Source organism: Labrus bergylta, chromosome 15 (assembly GCF_963930695.1).
Source record: "Labrus bergylta chromosome 15, fLabBer1.1, whole genome shotgun sequence".
In the NCBI taxonomy this organism is placed as follows: Eukaryota; Metazoa; Chordata; class Actinopteri; order Labriformes; family Labridae; genus Labrus; species Labrus bergylta.
This window is the reverse complement of record NC_089209.1, coordinates 13,061,809-13,081,447: the sequence shown is the minus strand read 5'-3', so window position 1 is coordinate 13,081,447 and position 19,639 is coordinate 13,061,809. Positions and strand designations below refer to the sequence as shown.

The following is a 19,639-nucleotide window of genomic DNA, read 5'->3' as shown; positions in this document are numbered from 1 at the left end:
GCAAACTCATATACTTTGCCTGCTGTTTTCTCATGAGACAAGAGACAAGACAGTCTCCCATGACATTATAATTAGTAGAACATGTTCCACTGTTTAGCTGATTGGTAATGTGAACATTGTCCTGTCTGGTAGTTGTGGTGTTGAGTTAAGACTTTGGAGTTAAGGCCTGTATGGTCTATTCTCATCCAAGTGATGATATTTTCTTCTTTACGTTTACATCCCACCATTGTTCTGGCACCAACATGTTTTTGTATGTTATAAAAGTGTCTTCCGATTTGATTATTATTCCAGTACTCCTGCCATACTGACTGTGCATGTGTTCTAAAGAATGTTTTTGCTTCAGCTTTGCTTAACATAACTTGGAGATATGTATGCTTAATCCTTAGTGCTTGCTTAGCCAGAATGTCAGCATGTTCATTACCCTCCACCCAAACATGAGCAGGAACCCAGAGGAAGTGTGTTATGAATTTCTGAATTTCCTTTTTTGTACACGACATGAAATATTTCACTGATAATATCTTCTCTGAATGCTGACCTTCCAGATTCAATACTTGTTAGGGCTGAGAGGCTGTCAGATGCTACAACTTTGTTTTCATCAATCCATTGCAGGACCAATAATATTGCAATCAGTTCATGCTGTATCCTGATAAGTGCTCTGATAACATTATTTAAATATCTCACTCTCTGGAATGAATACAGCTGCACCTGTACATCCTATATTGGAATCTTTGGAGCCAGCTGTAAATACTGAGTTTGAAAATTGCTGATTAAAATATTTCTGTACAATGTGCCACAATGGAAGTTACTTTAACGGATGCTTAAATTTCTGCTAAAAATTCTATGGGGAAATAACTAGGGGGTAAGAATACATTGTAACTGAGGGGCTATAATGTAATTGAGAAAATCGGCTTCTTGCCTTTAAACTCCCAACCAGTCCAAAACGTAAACAAGTTATCTTGTTTTGCTGCCAGTTTTGCCAAACTTGTTGAGGGGTGTTAACTAACACATTTAACCATATATTATAAATACAACTTTATTCTTGTAAATTTACAATCTTGTAAAATTATTACTTTGATCCGTAAATCTTGTGGCCCTAATACACTGTTTTAGAATTGCAACAGAGAAGACAATGAAAAGTAAAAGATGAAGGGAAGATCAAATCATATTTCAAGGTGAAATAAAACATTATATAACCCATTAGCTGCCCTAAGTGGTTCCCAACCTTTTTTCCTTGGAGCCCCCCTACTTGTATCTAAGAAAAGCTGTGCCCTCCCACTCATTTTGACAGCCTCAGAGCAGACAAAGATTTATCTGACTTGAAAACCTTAAACAAAGCAGTACCAAATTGTAAGAGCATTTGAGCTTCCCAATGACTATTGTGTGAATTTGGTTGTGACTGTAGTACATTAAGTATGTTGTACAACACCCTGTAATCTGTTCTTATAAATGTCAGACTCTGTCTAGGGTGAGGATTTTCTCATGACCTGCATGTACTATAACACGGTAAAGCAGTACTTAGATTATGGAAACGCTCTAGCAGTCTATAAATAGGGAAATTGTTACTTCTTAAGGGGCCCTTAAGACTCATGCTGATTATTTAAAAGGATAAACATTGTTGATAATTTGATACTTTATTATGTAGGACATGTCAATCAGTTGATGATGGTCTGTTTTTTAAAAAAACTACCTCTGCCACTTTATACCTGTTTTAGTCACTTTATCTAATCAATTTAAATTGTTGTTTCTGGGTTAACTATTGTGTTGCATGTTATATTTCAAGAAATAATTTTAGTAGTCTCCTACTTAACAACACTAAAATCAGAAGCATCTTTCACCACCAATCTCGTGCGTAGCTATGGAAGCCAATTTCCACCAGTTAAAAAAATAAAAATGAAAATAATAAAGTCATAATAATGAGATAAAAAGTAATAATAATGAGATATAAAGTCATAATAATGAGATAAGTCAAAATTATGAGATAAAAAGTTGAAATTGAGATATAAAGTCGTAATAATGAGATAAGTCAAGATTATGAGATAAAAAGTCAAAATTATGAGATAAAAAGTTGAAATTATGAGATATAAAGTCATAATAATGAAAAAAAAGTCATAATAATGATATATAAAGTCATAATAATGAGATAAAAAGTAATAATAATGAGATATAAAGTCATAATAATGAGATAAGTCAAAATTATGAGATAAAAAGTCAAAATTATGAGATATAAAGTCATAATAATGAAAAAAAAGTCCTAATAATGAGATATAAAGTCATAATAATGAGATAAAAAGTCAAAATAATGAGATAAGTCATAATAATGAGATAAAAAGTTATAATAATGAGATATAAAGTCATAATAATGAGATATAAAGTCATAATAATGAGATATACAGTCATAATAATGAGATAAGTCAAAATTATGAGATAAAAAGTCCTAATAATGAGATATAAAGTCATAATAATGAGATATACAGTCATAATAATGAGATAAGTCAAAATTATGAGATAAAAAAATTGAAATTATGAGACTTTATTATTATTATTATTATTTTTTTACTGGCGGAAATGGGCTTCCATACATATCTGTAGTCCGAAAAGTAAAAAAAAAAAAAAAAAATGTGCGCAACAAAATATTAATTTGAGTTATTTAAGGTTATTTCTTGTTTGTTCACATTTTTTTTTCGGGACTTGTGGCTCCGCACATCTGCATGAATTTTACAAAAATGTAAAAAAAATAAAAATAAATAACGTTTAAAAGTTTGTTCAGGCACGTCATAGCCACCCACCTCTCACAGGACCCATCACAACAACATGGCGGAATCCGGGTCGAAGTCGGTTTTGTTCGTTTGCTTGGGTAAGAGACGTCTGTGAATCCTAAATAAACTCATACAAGCATCAGAAATAGTGACTGTGTGACAGAAATACCACGTACAAACAGTTTGTTGTTTATTTACATGTTGTATGATTCTCATAAGACAGCCGGCTAAAACAGTCTTTCTGTAAAATGTTGTATACCGGCATAAAGCCTTTATTTACCTCAACCCATCTTTACTATATTATGATTAGTTAGTGTGCAGTGACAACACTGAACATTTAAGTGTGGATACTAACTTCCGGGTTTTATGCAGTATGGATCTGATGCGTGCTTACAGGAAATGAATTGTTTACCACCCACAATCACTTCACGTCCGCCTCCAAATCAAAACAACGATTAATTTAATCAATTTTTAATCTAGAGTTAAAGTCCCGACTGAAATTGCTACTTTTAATTAACAACAGAAAATAAAACAAATATCTGCATTATTATAAAACCTTTCCCCCCGTCTATTTAAATAATGATTAACTATTTAAAAGCGTCTTTACTGGTTTATTTTATATTCTGTATATAACTGTCTTTCATTTGTACTTTTCTTTATGTACTGTATGTTATTTAGTTATTTAATCTGTCTTTTACTTGATTTACATTGTGATATTGTTTTTTTGTTTACCTGACTGTATATGAGCATTACTCTTTTTGAATAAAGCTAAAAAAAACAACAACAAAAAAAAAAACGGGTGGATGCGGCCGGTTCGGGGAAACGTAAATGACGTCACTTCCTTACTGAATGACTCAGAAGAAGTAGGAACAAATATCTGCCGACTGTGTGTGCATACTGAATAGTAGGTACTAACAGTATACAGCACGGATAGTAGGTACTGCCTCCTGCCTACTGACAGATTGAGTAGGTACTTGACAATTCGGATATGGCCCAGCTGCGTGTTATGGATTAAACTATGTAAATGTAAAATCTGATAATTAATAACAAATTAATGAATTAAGCTTGACAAGTTTTTCTGTCAAACACATCATAGTATAAGTTGGTCCACTTTGCTGATACCTTTGTACCTTTGTTTTTTTTTCTACCAGTTAACTTTGTAATTATGCTGTTCATCTTTTCCTAATAAAATTCAATTTATATTGAGTTTTGTACATTTAAACCTTGTTCTTCAGCCTTAGTTAAATACCTCAGGTGGTACAGTTGACGTTTAAACTGTTCACACTTCTAAATTTAAAGAAGATATTGCAATACCATTAATTATTGTGTTTGTTTTATTGAACAGGGAATATCTGCAGATCCCCCATAGCTGAAGCAGTCTTCAGGAAGATGGCAACCGATGCTGGCGTTGTTGATAAGGTAATATCATCATTAATTCATTGTAACATCGATCCAATATTATAGTACAATTTTGCATCTTTTCACCTCTTTCCTCTGCTGTTATCCTCTCTCAATTTCCCACAGTAAACGGAGTGACACTGATTTAACCAGACTTCTTTCTGTTGATTGATATGGTTCAAGTTAGTCTTCAAGGTCATGAAATTAGAGCTGCATCCTTAGCAACCATCTGATTTTCTTAGTAACGGTTTGCTCTTCTAGACGACGATGATCTGTCGAGGGATAGTAGACTGTTGCTATGCGTAATTGGCTAAACAGATTCACAGTATTTAAAACATCTGTGTAATATTTTTTGTTAAAAATGTCCTCTTTCTTACTGGATTTTTCATGTGATTCAAATCCCCTTTCTAGAAAGACCAGCCAAAAAATATGTGTGTTTTAACTGTACATGACATAATTTTATTAACTGTGTACAGAAATGTTTGCTCCATCAGTTTAATGTGTGAAGATGATTGACAAAAAAGACTAAATATATTTAAAGTAGGCCAAACTTGTTTTATTGCCTTTTAGTTTCTTAGGTTTTTAATGCCTCTTAGTGTTAACTTTATTGACCCTTCTGCGGCCTCAAAGTCTTTTTGTAATCCTTCATTAAGAGCACATCATCCCTCTAAAGATGCTAAACTACCTACTGCATTGATTGAATCTGTTTTGCTGTCTTGTTGTTCCCCGTGCTCTGCTTTGCCCAGTGGAGGATAGACAGTGCTGCCACCTCCACCTATGAGATAGGAAGCGCTCCCGACGACCGTGGCCAAGCCTGCATGAAGAAGCATGATGTGCCAATGGCGCATGTGGCCAGACGGGTACGACCATCTACACCTTAGTGATAGTTAGTGTTCCCTTTTTTGTTCTCTGTTGTTGCAGTGGGTGATAGACAGTGGTGCCACATCCGACTGGAATATAGGCAGCTCACCAGACGCCCGCGGTTTGGCCTGTCTAAGGAAGAATGGAATTGAGACGAGCCACAGGGCCCGGCAGGTATTACCAGCTGTCCCGTGGCCCCTCTCAGCTCACCGTTGTTTGTGTGTACCAGTGTGATATATATAACACAGGGTATTTACCATTACAAAAAGCATTGAAAATACAGACCTTTGTTTATTGGGGAAAATAAAATAACCTCTGGGTCTGCCACTGGATAATTATTTGATTAAGGGGATTTTCACACATGAACTGAATAAGCCTTTGTTTACATTTTCCCTGCCTTAGCTTAACAGAGTTGTACAGTTAAAAGAAGCAGGATGAGATATATTGCTAGAAAATACTACACACACATGCACAAGATGGGATCAGCAGAAAGGTACGATGTATCTCTTTGCCCACAGATGCGAAAATATCCATTCATATTACAATATAGTATTAGGCAGCTGCATATTACAATTTTTTGTGTATTTAGTTATTATTTTGTTTGTAAGTTTAGGACCCCAGGTTTAGTTGTAAGTTTGCTCCAATTTTCTGCAAGGTTTATTTTGATACATGAATTGATGTTACTCAGATAATTAATGTTGAACACTACAATGTATGACCCGATTGCTGTGCAAAACCTTGAGAGCTCACACTGTAGGATTGTAATCGGGATGGAGCATTCGCAACGGTCAATATAAAACTCCCTAAGACGGAGGTAGAAGTCAGATCTTTGTGTATTTCAGTTGTCTCATATGCACGGCTCGGAAACAACTGCTCAGGCCTCGATCTGCCGTCTTGCCTCAGTGTACACCTCAAGACTGACGACTTGTGTTCGGGCGGGAAATTCGGCCCGATTGGCCCGATTTTGAGTCTTACGACTTGTACGACTCGAATGGTGTTTAAATTGGGCTGAAATCTTACAGTGTACGTCCGGCTTAAATTTATTCTTAGCTCACCACCAATTTGTTTTTTCCTGAATATCAACATAGTTGTCATTTGTTTTTCCATTTAAGCAGTCAGGAAAAATGGCACTGACAGTTTTTTCATTCACTTGTAAAATACACCATTAGTGGCTTTATGTAACAATGGCATTCAAGGGTAAATAACTCTAAAATATGAACAGACATTTCCTTTTTCTCAGTTATTCAATATGCAGCATTTTTAGCCAGACATCAGTTAGCAGTTAGCTGTATTCTGCAGGACACAGTAGCTGGTTCAGCTTCTGATGACTGAGCAACATGCTATGTTTTAAAGGTCCCATATTATGCTTTTTCTGGTTTTATATGCTCTTTAGTGTGTTTTCCAAGTGTCCTGTACATGTTTAGGCACATCTATATGCAAAAATTCAAAGTCCGTGGAAATGCAGCCCCTCCTACGTCCTAACGCTCGGTTCTAGCCCCCCTCGAAAAACATTTGCCAGTGTGACGTCATTGTCAGTGTGAGATCACTGATCTAAGCCCATTGGCTCGTTGTGGCAAGCCCAGCAGCTCATGTTGCACGCCCGTTAACTTCTGAGGCACGCCCACGATATGCCGTAGCCTGCGGTAGCACAGTAGTGCTAAGGTGCTAATGTTTATGCTGTCCTCGGACGGAGATAGTGGCTGCATTCCCAATATGGTAAAAGGGGCGTGACATTTCCGAGAACCGTGCTGAGCGACTGACCAATTACGGCAGAGCGGACAGGCCGACCAATCAGATCAGACTTGGCACACGTAGGGACTCTGAACGTGGGCACTTCAGACCCTTAGAGAGAGAGTCAGAAGCGAGCCGGTGCACGGAGCGGTACATGAAAACGGACACTTTTTTCTAAGTTTAGCTATTGTGAACATACTTTAGTAGGTACATAGATTAAATATACAAACCCCAAAAAAGGCATAATATGACCTCTTTAAAATATAATCTGCAGCTGATCAATTCACAAAGAACCATCCCTAGGTGCTTTAGATTTACTTTATTTCTTTATTCCATTTTCTTTTAATATTTTTTCTTGTATCAAACCAAATAATTCCTAAATATTGGATTTCCTGTTACTGTAGCGTGTGTGAAATATTGTACAACCATTGAATAACTGATTCAATTACCTCCCAGCATGTGTTTCAAATAGTGAAACAGGCCTGAAATCATCCCAAGATGTTTGTCCATGTAGGGCTTTGAGGGCTGATGCTGTTCTGGCCCTATCCTCAGTGCAACTCCCACTCCCCTGTGCCCTTCACACACTTCATGTTTCCCTGAAAACACTCAGGGGGGTTTCACCTCATGCTACAGATCTGCTGTCTTGTTAGTTTGTCTCTCTGCAAACTATTCAGTCAGACCCTTTTCTAATCTCCTCAAAGCAGGGATGTGGAGGTAAAAAGACTTTGGCTTTAACCCAGCAAATTCATGCACTTTTCCTTTTTCACCCTTTCCATTGCTATCACTCCCACCCTCTTTTTTTTTTCCTTTATTTCCACCCCTTCCCAAGGTATTTATTTCTTTTTACTCCGTGAACTTTGCTGAACTGCTGCCGCTGCCAGTATTAAGGCAAGCTGGCCAAGTGGGAGACCACTGTATCTCCAGATAAACAAACGTGTTTGTTTAACTAAACAAACATGCTCTAGAGTGATCCGCTATAAATGAATGTGGAGTGTTTGATGCCTTATCGGAAAATGCCAGACATTAGATTTACTAGAGCTCACGTTTTGATTTCATCTTTATCAATCATTGAGTCAACATTAAGATAAAGGGTTGCTAACACTTAAACTATGACATAAAGCAGAGGCAGACTGAGGTTGTTTTGTGATAGTCATTCAAAAGGGCCATCAGATGCCAGGCAGGTTGTCATGACACACAGTAGAATGTGAAAGTCTGTATTTAAATATTTTTCAATTGCAACATGAAACACTTAATAATGTATTAGCTGTATATTTACTTTACAAGAATGGTTTTTAAAACACTGATAAATATAAAGGAACATTTTTAGTTTTGATTATTACATCATTAATATCATCACTCCTGAGTTTTCTTTTTAACAGCTACTTAAGTACCAGCCTTCATCTACTAATGGCTACAGGAGGATTTCTATTGGTTGACAAAAACAATAACAAACACTTATTTATACTCTTATTGGGAATAAATGGGTAAATACAAAATATTCCTAGTAATAGGCCATTTTTACATAGACATTCACACATTACAAAAACCCTGAAACAGAAGCACCTTGGTGTAGTTTACCTTTTGCCATTTGCTATTCATTTATTTAATTAAACTGCTGCTCTTCCAACTGTTACATGTCAAATGACTGATTACAAAAACAACTCCCTTTTTTTTTTGGAGGGGACTTTTAAAAAAGATTTATTTTGGGGCTTTTTGTGCCTTTAATGTAGAGATAGGACAGTGGATAGAGCTGGAAATCAGGGAGAGAGAGAGAGAGAGAGTGGGGAATGACATGCAGGAAAGAAGTCACAGGTTGGACTCGAACCTGGGCCGCCCGCTTGGAGGACCATAGCCTCCATACATGGCGCACTAACCACTGCGCCACCAGCGCCCCACAACAACTCCCTTTTTTAATGTTTTTTTTTCCCCAAACAATCGTAGAATCTTTCCTCATGTCTACTCAGGGTTTTTGCATCTTCTGAACTTGCCAAACTTGAAGGAAGATATGTGTCTCCCCACTCCTTCCTCATGTACAGTGAAAGCCTCCCAGTTCACTCTCCAGCCAGATGTTTGAGAAATTCAAACATGCCAAGTCTTGGCATCGCATGGAGAAGGCTCACATGAACTCTTTCGGGGGATTAGCAAAGATTCCGTTAAAGTGTGAGACTGTAAGGTCGACAGGAGCAGCGAGAGCGGCAGCCACTGTGATCAGCGCCTACTGTAACCATCCTGTGTGAATGAAAGGGCGTGAGAGTGTTCAAATGGAAAATAAAGACATTAGGTCCTGGTGGCTGCAACCAAACGGTCTTCCATTGAAAACTCAATGGAAGACCGCTCAATGCTGTCAATGCTTTTCTGCTGTTCCATGAATAACCGCAGCTGCCTCTGTGATTGAGTGTTTGTATCGTAACATCTGGAGCATGGCTGGAGATTTATTCACGCCTTGTTCGTTTGTTTCTTTCCTCTTATAATTGTCTCCTGCTGTCCTCGCCGCCTCTCTGGCATTCCTGAACTTTGACTCTCAAAACTCTTCAAATTCACTTTAGATACTGTTTTTTTTTAATTGATGCTGCTTGTTCCATTAAATCATCACCAAGCTCAGTAAGCATTTAGCACAACACCCCTCCATTTGGTTACAGATTCGAAACCCAGTTTTCTAACAGTTTAGTATGATTTGATATTGTAACACCAGGGGTAACAGCAAATGCAGTTCAATACCACACCAGTGACTTAAAGAGTAGTTACTTTATATGGTTGTGTATTTTGTTTTTAGTGCAGACATGACAAGTTTTAGGAGTCAGTCAGTCAAACATTATGCTTCCAGAGACTGCTTCACAATAAAAGCATCCGTGTGTTTTAAATTAAATAGCTATTCATTTAAAGCAACAGCAGTGATGCATTGCTTCACTGTTAAGATTTTATTATAAGAGGACCCCTGTTGTCTGGTCGACAAATTAAAGTTGTTTACAAGAACGAACCCATAGTGTTTATCTTTGAAGTCTGACAAACGAGTTGAATCAATTTCCATCCTCAAGTTTGCGAAGCCGTTTTTTCAAGTTTTAAATTTTTATTATTATTTTTTTTTTTAAATCCTCCATTGTTTACAGTCTCCCTAGCAGGACTGTCTTGACCACATTTAAGTGTTGAATCCAGGAGACAAACATAACAATGACCCACTAATGAACAGACTAGAACACACTGTTACAAGGGATCATACCCTTGCCAGGGAACCTAATAACAGCTTTGAGTGAAGTGTTAAGAGAGTGAGCAATAAACAGAGACTGCTGTCAATGAGATGCAGTTAAAAATATTAACTCTGGGTTACCTGTGGGCATCATATTCTGTTATTCCCTCATGCGTGTGAAGGGAAAAGGAGTCTAGCATGGGAATGGCCGACCCGGCTACAAACAACAGAAACTTTGTAGTTAGTAATTACAGCATGTGAAAATATGTTATAAAACATGCAGGCCATTAAAGCTATAAAAAAGAGGGATTTGGTTCTTCAAAAATACCGTCATAATTTTAGCTTCAGGTGTGTAGTTCTAAGAGCAGACTGTGTTAACTGTTGTACACTGATTAAGTTTGTAGGGACACTCTGCAGGCCACACTGTGTATCGACACGGAGCCAAAAGTAATGTTTGCTTTTTTCTCACTCCCAGGTGACGAACGACGACTTCATGGGCTTTGAGTACATTCTCTGCATGGACAACAGCAATATGACGTAAATTCATTTTTATTCAATGGCCGTTTTTGTTATTTCTGTACATGTGGATCACAGCAGTTGGACAGGCAGTCCCTAAAAACAAAGGTGTGCTAAGTGTTCCTTCTGTCGTGTTAATGGTTGCATTGGATCAAAAAGAAAAAAACTGTTTCCCTTGAAGAGGGTCAAACTAGGTAGTCCTGCTAGCTGTCTGGATACTGATCTGTGCTACGCCTTCACATACACATGAACATGGTGGTAACATTGAGCTAAGACTAATGTGTAGATGAAGGCCTCCCCTTAATGAGCAATATCCTTCCTTAAGCTCCTTCCAAAGGTCAGGGGGAGGGATATTTTTTGATACTTTGAACGTTTAGGGATCATTTTGAGATCACATGCCTGTGGCAGATCTGCTCTGTAAGCTGCTTACTGAGTTCTTTGGATGCCTTGTCTTTGCTCTTTGGGCAGTTTTTCTCCCCTTTCTCTCCCACTATTTTTTTTTCTCCGCTAATGTTAAGCTGATGAGACTGAGAAAATGAGGCCCTGTCCTAGACAAAAGGTACTCAGTCAATGTTTGGTTTTCTTTTTACAAAATCTGTCTAACTCTCGTTCGGTTTTTAGTGTAAATGTTAATGTTTTTTTCTTTAAAAGATATGCTTTAACACATTATTTTAATGTTCTGTACTTTAAAGCACACACATTTGCGTACTTCAATTTCATGCTATTGTTTGTTGTTATTTGGGAGGAAATTAATTTCATAGATGTTAGTATTATAGGCTCTTAAAATAGATCCTTTTTAAGTGGTCTTTTTAATGTGATAACATTAACGTTTTGATATGGTAAGTTAAATTTTCCCCCTCATACCTTAAATTCAGACAAAACATGCTGACTGAAATTTCAACCTGAGGAGAGTATGTTTTTCCTGTGTTAAACCTTTGAAGTGTTTCCACTTTTTCCCCTGGAGTTACACGGCTTCTCTATTCTTCACAGTGAGTTGGAGAGGAGGGCTAAACAGGTGAAAAACTACCAAGCAAAGATTGAGCTTCTTGGTTCATATGACCCTGAGAAGCAGAGGATCATCAAAGACCCGTATTATGTAAGTATTAAAGTAAATGTGAAGTATCTTCAAGCATAATTAAGATGATTCCTTAGTGTTTGATCTCAGTTTATCTCCATATTTGGTTAATATATGGAATGTTACTTGTAAAGCTGCGAGTTCTTAAAAAATGGCATCACATTAAAGAGGTTATTAACACCTTGATTAATTTTAATGTCTAAAAGTGAAGTGACTTTTGCAAAAGTATTATTATGTTAATCTTGTCGATAAGTTAGGGTTTCAAACATCTGTTATTTTGCATATTTTAAGCTGTGCTTAAAAAAATCTGTGCTGTAAATGTTCACAAAACCTCCAAATACATCATCTTGTACTGTCAGTTCTGGAGATAATATACTCTCCACAGGTTGTGATTGGATCATGCCCCGGTACGTTTCATGAAATAAACAGCACCAAACAAAACAGACTGCAATATATTAGTAACACAGCAGCACAGTATGCAGCAATACAACTCTATGCAACCTTTCAAGCCCAGTAAGAACCACAATAAATAACTTGATTCTTGATTACTTGGACATCACTTTAAAAGAAACCTTTTCACACTCCCCAACTCACCCATCCGTTTCATTCCCTACGTGCTCTCTCTGCAGTTGAAAGTTGCCAAATTATTTGGACATGTGTTGCCTTTGCCTCCTTTTTTGACTTGATGGTTATGAGAGAGAAAGGCAGGAGTGGGGAACTTGAGGGAGTAAAGGTTGGGAAAGGTTTGAGTAGTGATGACAGGTTGTCAGTATTTCTTTCAAAAAATCTTGAGAACATCAAACTTAAATAAGTCAGTTTTAAATAAATTAGTACCTGCTGTGGTGTTGTAGCTGAAACTCTGTCAACCTTATAATAAAGCATCTGTGCATTACTACAGTGCTGTTTACAATAAACTATCATTTAAATAGTCAGTGGTGATGAGACTGAAAAAAGGGCTGTGGATGACAAAAGCTGATGTGGCCTCAGTCAGTTATATTAAATTAATCTAAATTCTATTTTATTCAATATATTCAGAGTAGAAATAAGATATTTATTTTTTCATCTATGCTTACAAAAAGAAAGTTCCTCCTAAAATATACATCTGGTATCCATCCGGCTTACAGGTGTGGCATATCATGACACTGATTTTAGAGCATTACTACAACACAGGTGGATATTGGGCTTTCAAAATAAATTGGCAGTCATATTTGCAGACCATCCACAAGAGCCATGAATTGAAGTTGATACCACTACCACAATCTGTCTTCCATTTTGTTTAGGAGAATTCAGTCACAAACTCAGAGCATGTGCAACCATGCAACTAGCTCAATATTTGTATTTAACCTTTATTTAGCCAGTTTAACCCCATTGAGATCAGAGATCTCTTTTCAAGGGCGACCTGGCCAAGTATAAGGCAATTCATATATATATATATATATATATATATATATATATATATATATATATATATATAGTAAATAACAGTGGGCCCAGAACTGAACCGTGAGGTACTACCTTGTGGATTTGTAGTACATCAAAGGTAACACCTGCTAACTGAACAGCCTGGCTTCTACCAATCAGGTAGTTGGCAAACCCCCCCAACAGTATGGTCTAAAATCACATTAGCTTAGCTAAGACGATGTTAGAAGATGCTGTGATCAACAGTATAAAATGCCTTGTAAAAGTTTTTAAAAAGAGAAAGAAAACATTGCTTACTGTCCAAGGCTTCAAGAACATAATTTTTTACTTTCATGGTGGCAGTGGTAGTGCTATGTTTTTGGGGTTCTTTTCGGAATCCTAACTAGCAGCGTTATTCTTTTACTTGTTCACAGACCAAAGTTTCAAGCACTCCAGTTTTGAGATCAGTCTGTAATTGTTTAAGACCGTGGAATCCCCTCCTTTGAACAGAGGAATTACAAAGGCAGATTTCTAGTCCACAAGGACTTTACTTCACTCACGGTAAGATTAAAAATGTGACACAGTGGATCAGCTACAAAATCTGATGCAAGTTGGAAATAGAAAGGCTCTAAAGTGTCTAGATGAGCTGGTTTTCGAGGCTTGAGATTTTTTAGGACCATAGAGACATCAGACGTGGTAAAGGGACTGAAGTTAAAAGCTTATATGTCATTTTCAATAACTGGAGACACCACAGGGAATGTCTTTCCCTTAAATAAAAAGCCTGAGGATATAAACTGATTATTAAAATAGTTCAATTTATCTGTATTGTTTGTTACCCTATGACCATCAATGGGTACGCTAAATGGAAGATTATACAGCTGTTAGATAACGATTTGATTGTTCGCCAAAATGTATTTCGATTTTTTTGATTTTCTGTTTTAAAAGTCACATAAAATTGAGCTAATTTAGCTCCAATACAAGCTTATTAGTAACATCTGACAAGCATTATTTGATGGGCTTACAAAACCAGTTATTTACTTACAGACTCAGTAAGCTCTTGAACCCCAAAGTTGTACTTGACATAAATACCCCCCCACCACCTTTTCTTTGTCCTGTTTCTTTACCCAAAAGATTGTTTTAAAGGGTGCTGTGGTTGGTTTGTTTGTCTTCACTGGCTGTGCAAATGTTTTGGATTTTGGCAGTTATCAAAACATGCTGTAGTAACCACTTAAAATATTAAAATTAATAAAATGTATTGCATGTATAGCAATATAAAAGCCTTACTTGAATTAATTGGTGAATTATTATGCTTCAACATGAGATGATGGAGCTGGATTAATGGCAAAGTAATGGTTCATCTTTCAATTAAAATGTCTCCATGGGACTCGGTTCATAGTGTTGACATTAGCAAACCACCCAGACATCACACCAGATGTGGAGGTCCTTGGCCAACATTGCTACATTTGATTTGATTAGATTAATTTATTTTTGTGTCATGCACACAAAGTGCCCAACCCTCATGGGCTTATAAGACACCAAAGAATTCAGTTGCAGTGGTTCACATTTACAAATCATAACATGACAAAGTTGCCAGCTCCTGTCACAGTTCAGTCTTAAACAACGTGTTCTGTTTTTTTTCCCAGGCTTTACAAACAAAATCTGCTATAACAAAAGTTCCTTTTTCAAAACACAACTCAAGTTTTTCATAATCGTCTAGCCAAAAGAAATCAACATAATTTGAAGACATTCTTTTAAAAAGAACATCCCTGATGTCAGCATACATCAGGCAGTAAAACAAAAAGTGAATCTCGTTTTCAATTTCTCATAACTCACACAGCAAACAAACTCGGTCTTCCTCTGGAATGGAATTAAACCTGCCGGTCTCTAAAGCTAAAGGCATTGTTCCTGAACGAAGTTGAGCGCAGAGGGATCTTTGTCTTTTGGTTAAATTAAATTTAGCATAGGCTTTTACGCTGTAGCAATCCTTTATGAGACAATATGTTCTTAGTTTTGGTTTGCACCATATATCCACAGACCATTTCTCTTTGTACATTAGAAACATATAATTTTTTATCTCCTGAATATCACAAGTTAAGTTATTTAGAAAAATAAAGGACATATTATTCTAATGGAATACAGATTTTATCTCCTTGGCCCATGGGTGACAATGGCAGGTCCCAAATAAAAATCTTTTTTGTGAGTCTCTGATCCGACATCTTTACAAGTCTGTTCCAAAGCCGAAGCATTTCACATTTATGTCTGATGTTTGGAGGTTCCCATCCCATATCTCCATTCACAGCGAGGACTGGCGTTAATTTATGGACCCCCAAGAAGGACCTCAGAGCTCTCTGATGTACATAATTGCAAATTAGATGTTCCGGGAGCCCCCAGACACCAGCGGCATAACAAGACACTGGACACACACATGAATGATAGAGTTGTGTGTAAGACTGAAATCCCACAGTGTTTAACTTTGTTCAGTACAGCTCCCAGTGGTTAACCAGCTGACCGAGTCAAAACACTCACAGCTTCTTTAAAAGTCATGTGTTCATCCAATATGACGAGCAAAGATATTTATATTGATCAGCATATGATCGCACTGTTGTACGTCAATTAAAACTAACTGGACTTCTTACTAATGATTTTTGCCTGAAATGTACTACCTGTGTTTTGTCTTCATTTGCCATTGTGTCATTTGCTACACATGTTTTACAGTTGTGAGTTAAGTATGATTCACTGCCAAATTCCAGAAAGTGATGCAGAGATTCCTTATGGTAGTACAATTATTTTTTCTACAGTCAACATCCCAACGGCAAATTCCCTCATAACTTGCAGTCTGTTAAAACTGCACATTCAAGGGTTTTCCAGCCCTGAGCACACCTGTGTTATAATCATGCAGTTACATTTGGATCTTAATTTGCCACACCTGTCAGGTGGAATATATTGGCAAAGAAGAAGCGTTCTCTTAAACAGATTTAAATGAACATCTTAAAGATATTTAAGGTCAATGTGTGGTCAAATTCTTTGATATTATTTTCATCTCATGGAGAAATTATGTGGTAATGTTTTTGTTCAGTTTAGAACGTCTCAGATTTTGGCTTTGAACACTGCTTTTTTTGTGTGGGGATCAGCACAAGTGTCTTTCTAGTTGCTTTTTTTGTTTTGCCAAAAGTAAGGCTTAATGAATACTTCTTACAGTAAGTGGGGTTTGGACACATTACAGTATTTGATGGTGGTCCCCCTGCCAGCAACCGCATAGCATGCCGGAAAACAGAGCTGTTAGGAGCCAGACAGTAACTGTCAAAGTGTCTGAAGGAATGGAGACACAAGTTTTCTGGTCTGTTTGGATTGATTAAAATTACCAGCTCTCAGCACAACTGATACAACAAAAAACCTTCCTTTATTGAGACGTTTTACTATTACTGTGAAATTGCAGAATAAAGAAATGTATCTCTGAACTCAACAATTGTTTACTCAAAAGGAGATGTGAAAATATTTTATCGGTTGAGTAAAAAAACAGATATTTTCTCATCTATTTTTATAACCAAATCAGAATTTTGTCATGAGCTCATTTTAATTCTTTTTTTTTTTTTTTTTAGGGGAGTGACGAAGACTTTGAGAAGGTGTACCAACAATGTCTGCGTTGCTGCAAAGCATTCCTGGAAAATAACTCCTAACTTGATCCTAACATGATCTTTCCTTAAACTGTCATATAAACCAGAAAAATCAACAATATATTCTTCGGCTGTATCACACAACATCGTATCTGCATAATTGTCTTGTGGATGTTGGTAAAAGAACCAGAATACTTTGTTTCAATGTTTGTTATTTGGTACAAAGTACACAATGTGCACTTTTTGCAAGATGCTGCGTGGACATGTTCGTCAACTGTAAAATTCAGGAGATCAATAAAATAGAAAAGAAATGAGACAATCAGAGATTTACTTTTACACACCAATCATTCAACTAAACAAGCTGAATACATAGTTTTTTTAAATGAATAAAGGTATCCTGTAGTATGTATTGCATGACTGACTAGTCAAAATTAATGCTTGCTTAATTGCTTATTTTCTTGTATATTTTGAGGGACACTAGGTTATTTTCTTGGCAAGTTTTATTTTGCATTCAACTGTTAATGTCAAGGGTCAGTGCTTGGTCCCCTTCTCTTCTCCATATACACAAGCTCTCATGGCTTCTCATACCACTGCTATGCTGACGATACCCAGCTTTTCCTGTCATTCCCGCCAGACGATGTTACAGTCTCTGCAAGAATCTCATCATGCCTTGCTGATATCTCTAAATGGATGAATGAACGGCACCTTCAACTCAATCTTTCAAAGACTGAGTCCCTTCTCATCCCAGCCAGTCCCTCTATGCAACCACAGATCAAGATCCAGCTTGGAACAACCAAACTCATGCCCACAAAGTCTGCCTGGAACCTGGGTGTCATGATTGATGACCAGCTAACTTTTAAGTTTCAAGTAGCTTCAATTGCTCGGTCATGTCGATTTGCCCTGTACAACATCAGGAAGATCAGACCTTACCTGTCAGAACATGCTACACAGCTCCTGGTACAGGCTCTTCACTCATTGATTATTGCAACTCTCTACTGGCAGGTCTTCCTACATGCACTATCAAACCTCTGCAAATAATACAAAATGCAGCAGCACGACTGGTCTTCAACCTTCCTAAAAGAGCACATGTCACTCCGCTGTTCATCTCCTTACACTGGCTCCCAGTTACTGCTTGCATCAAATTTAAAACTCTGCTGCTCGCTTACAAAGCAGCGACGAAAACGGCTCCTCCTTACTTTAACTCTCTCATCCAGGTCTACACTCCCTCCCGCCCACTACGCTCTGCCAATGAAAGGCGTCTGATCCAACCTTCACAACAGGATCCTAAGTCTCTGACTAGACTCTTCTTCTCTGTCGCCCCCCGCTGGTGGAATGAACTTCCAAACTCCATTCGATCTGCAGAGTCCCTCTGCACCTTTAAGAAAAAGCTGAAGACCCAGCTCTTTCATGAATACCTACTAACTTAATGATGATGGTCTTGATATTATTGATGATGATGATGGTTGTGACGATTGTTTTTGTTTGATAAGATGGTTTCTATACTGATTAGAGCTCTCAAGAACTGCCGTCAATGTTGTGCTTTGCCTCTGTGCAATGCCTGTCAGCACCTGTGTGTCCAATCGGACTCAAAGCTGATCGTTTGCTCTTACTGACATTGTTCCCTTTTTTCTAGATCCTTGCTTGTGTTGTACTTACGCTCTGAAGTACGTCGCTTTGGATAAAAGCGTCTGCTAAGTGAATTGTAGAATTGTAGAATTAATGACACAAATAACACAAGATATTAAGTTATTCTTAGATGTTGAAAAAAACACATCTGTTTCATCCATTTCTCCTAGTTGTTTTATTTTATAATGTACCAATCACCACTAACTGCTTGAATGATATGAATCTCGTAAAGTTTAACATTCAAAGTGAATAATTTCCACTTGAAAGAGCTGAAATTGAGAACTTTGAAGGCATTTGGATGGGAGCTTACAGTACAGCTTAAGAAAAAGTTGGACTTTTTGTGAAAGGTGCTCAATAGGTTTGCTAAGTGTTAGATGAGAAGATAGATGCCACTCTCACATCTCAACACAAAAGATGAGGCTGTATTCCAGACAAGTTGGATTCATTTTGCCCTATGTAACTACTCAACCTCAAATTCAAATCATCAAATTCATTTAGATGGTAAATTGACTTGTAAGAATGTTAGCCCTAAACACTTGTTTTTCACCATGTATTTTGGGTTTAATGGTCTTAGCTTGGTATTCTCAGTATGAACAACATGGCAGATGAAAAGATGCTATGAATGGAAAAGAAGAAATTAGGGAGTTAATGAAATAAAAATGAAATAAAATCTCAGACTTGCTTTCAAGTTCTTGGCGAGAGTGTGAATTAGAACGAGCAAAACCTGATGGTAGCCAAATTGTTTAAAAATCCTACTCCTGCATTATGTTGTTTTAAAGACTAAAAGCAGGGTGAAAACCATTGGTCTCGCTTTGTCTGAGGTAACCAAATCTGTCTAAAACTCTGAGCATGTTAGACTAAAGCTATTACAAAGTTATATCTCCCTTGTTAATCCGATTAAACCCAGTTCTTGTTATTTAACCAAAACAGTTTTTGTTTCCAAACAAATACTTTCTTCTAAAAAAAGAACATTACTCAGCAGTTACATCAAGAGTAGTCAGGGTCAGCTGGCATACATAGGAGAATCCATTTCTGAGATTTCTGCCTTTCCCACAATATAGAGATGATTAATGATGGCACTTGCAGCCTAAAAGAATGGGGCAAACCATAACCAACAGAAATGCCAACACAGATACAAAATGGGCTCCTCCAATAAGTAAGAGTATGAACTGATCTCTTCAATCAAATTTAAAAAATAAGTACAGAGTAGTTCCAGTGAATTTTTATATAAGGAGAAATCTGGTCACTTGTTTCAGGAAAAGTTTATTAACTTTTGTTTTATTGGAGAAAAACCCCTATATTTTTGGCATTTTCACCCTAATTGATGCTATGATGGTAAGAAAACATATAAGAGATTAATACCTTGCAACAAATGTTCCCTTTCATAGTCAAACTGATGAGATATAATGTTACTGGCCAAGTATAAGGCAATTCATATATATATATATATATATATATATATATATATATATAGTAAATA

General features: G+C 37.0%; 1 protein-coding gene across 2 annotated transcripts; it reads left to right on the top strand.

Annotated features, from left to right (window-relative positions):
- The first annotated feature begins 2,760 nt into the window (after positions 1 to 2,760).
- acp1 (acid phosphatase 1) lies at positions 2,761 to 18,834 on the top strand. 2 transcript variants are annotated; one of them, XM_020632859.3, is made up of 6 exons: positions 2,761 to 2,854; positions 4,102 to 4,175; positions 5,076 to 5,189; positions 10,406 to 10,467; positions 11,437 to 11,542; positions 16,519 to 18,834. In XM_020632859.3, exons 1-6 carry the CDS (start codon positions 2,812 to 2,814, stop codon positions 16,594 to 16,596), a joined length of 477 nt encoding a protein of 158 aa, XP_020488515.1. In that variant the 5' UTR covers positions 2,761 to 2,811; the 3' UTR covers positions 16,597 to 18,834. The 2 variants fall into 2 exon arrangements, with proteins under 2 accessions (XP_020488515.1, XP_020488514.2); XM_020632858.3 differs by lacking the exon at positions 5,076 to 5,189 and adding an exon at positions 4,901 to 5,014 and having other exon boundaries at positions 2,764 to 2,854.
- The last annotated feature ends 805 nt before the right edge of the window (positions 18,835 to 19,639 follow it).

Coding starts and splice junctions, on each gene's coding strand:
- acp1 (XM_020632859.3), top strand. CDS start 2,812: ATGGCGGAATCCGGGTCGAAGTCGGTTTTGTTCGTTTGCTTGG. Junction 4,176..5,075: donor ATGCTGGCGTTGTTGATAAG/GTAATATCATCA, acceptor CTGTTGTTGCAG/TGGGTGATAGACAGTGGTGC. Junction 11,543..16,518: donor TCATCAAAGACCCGTATTAT/GTAAGTATTAAA, acceptor TTTTTTTTTTAG/GGGAGTGACGAAGACTTTGA.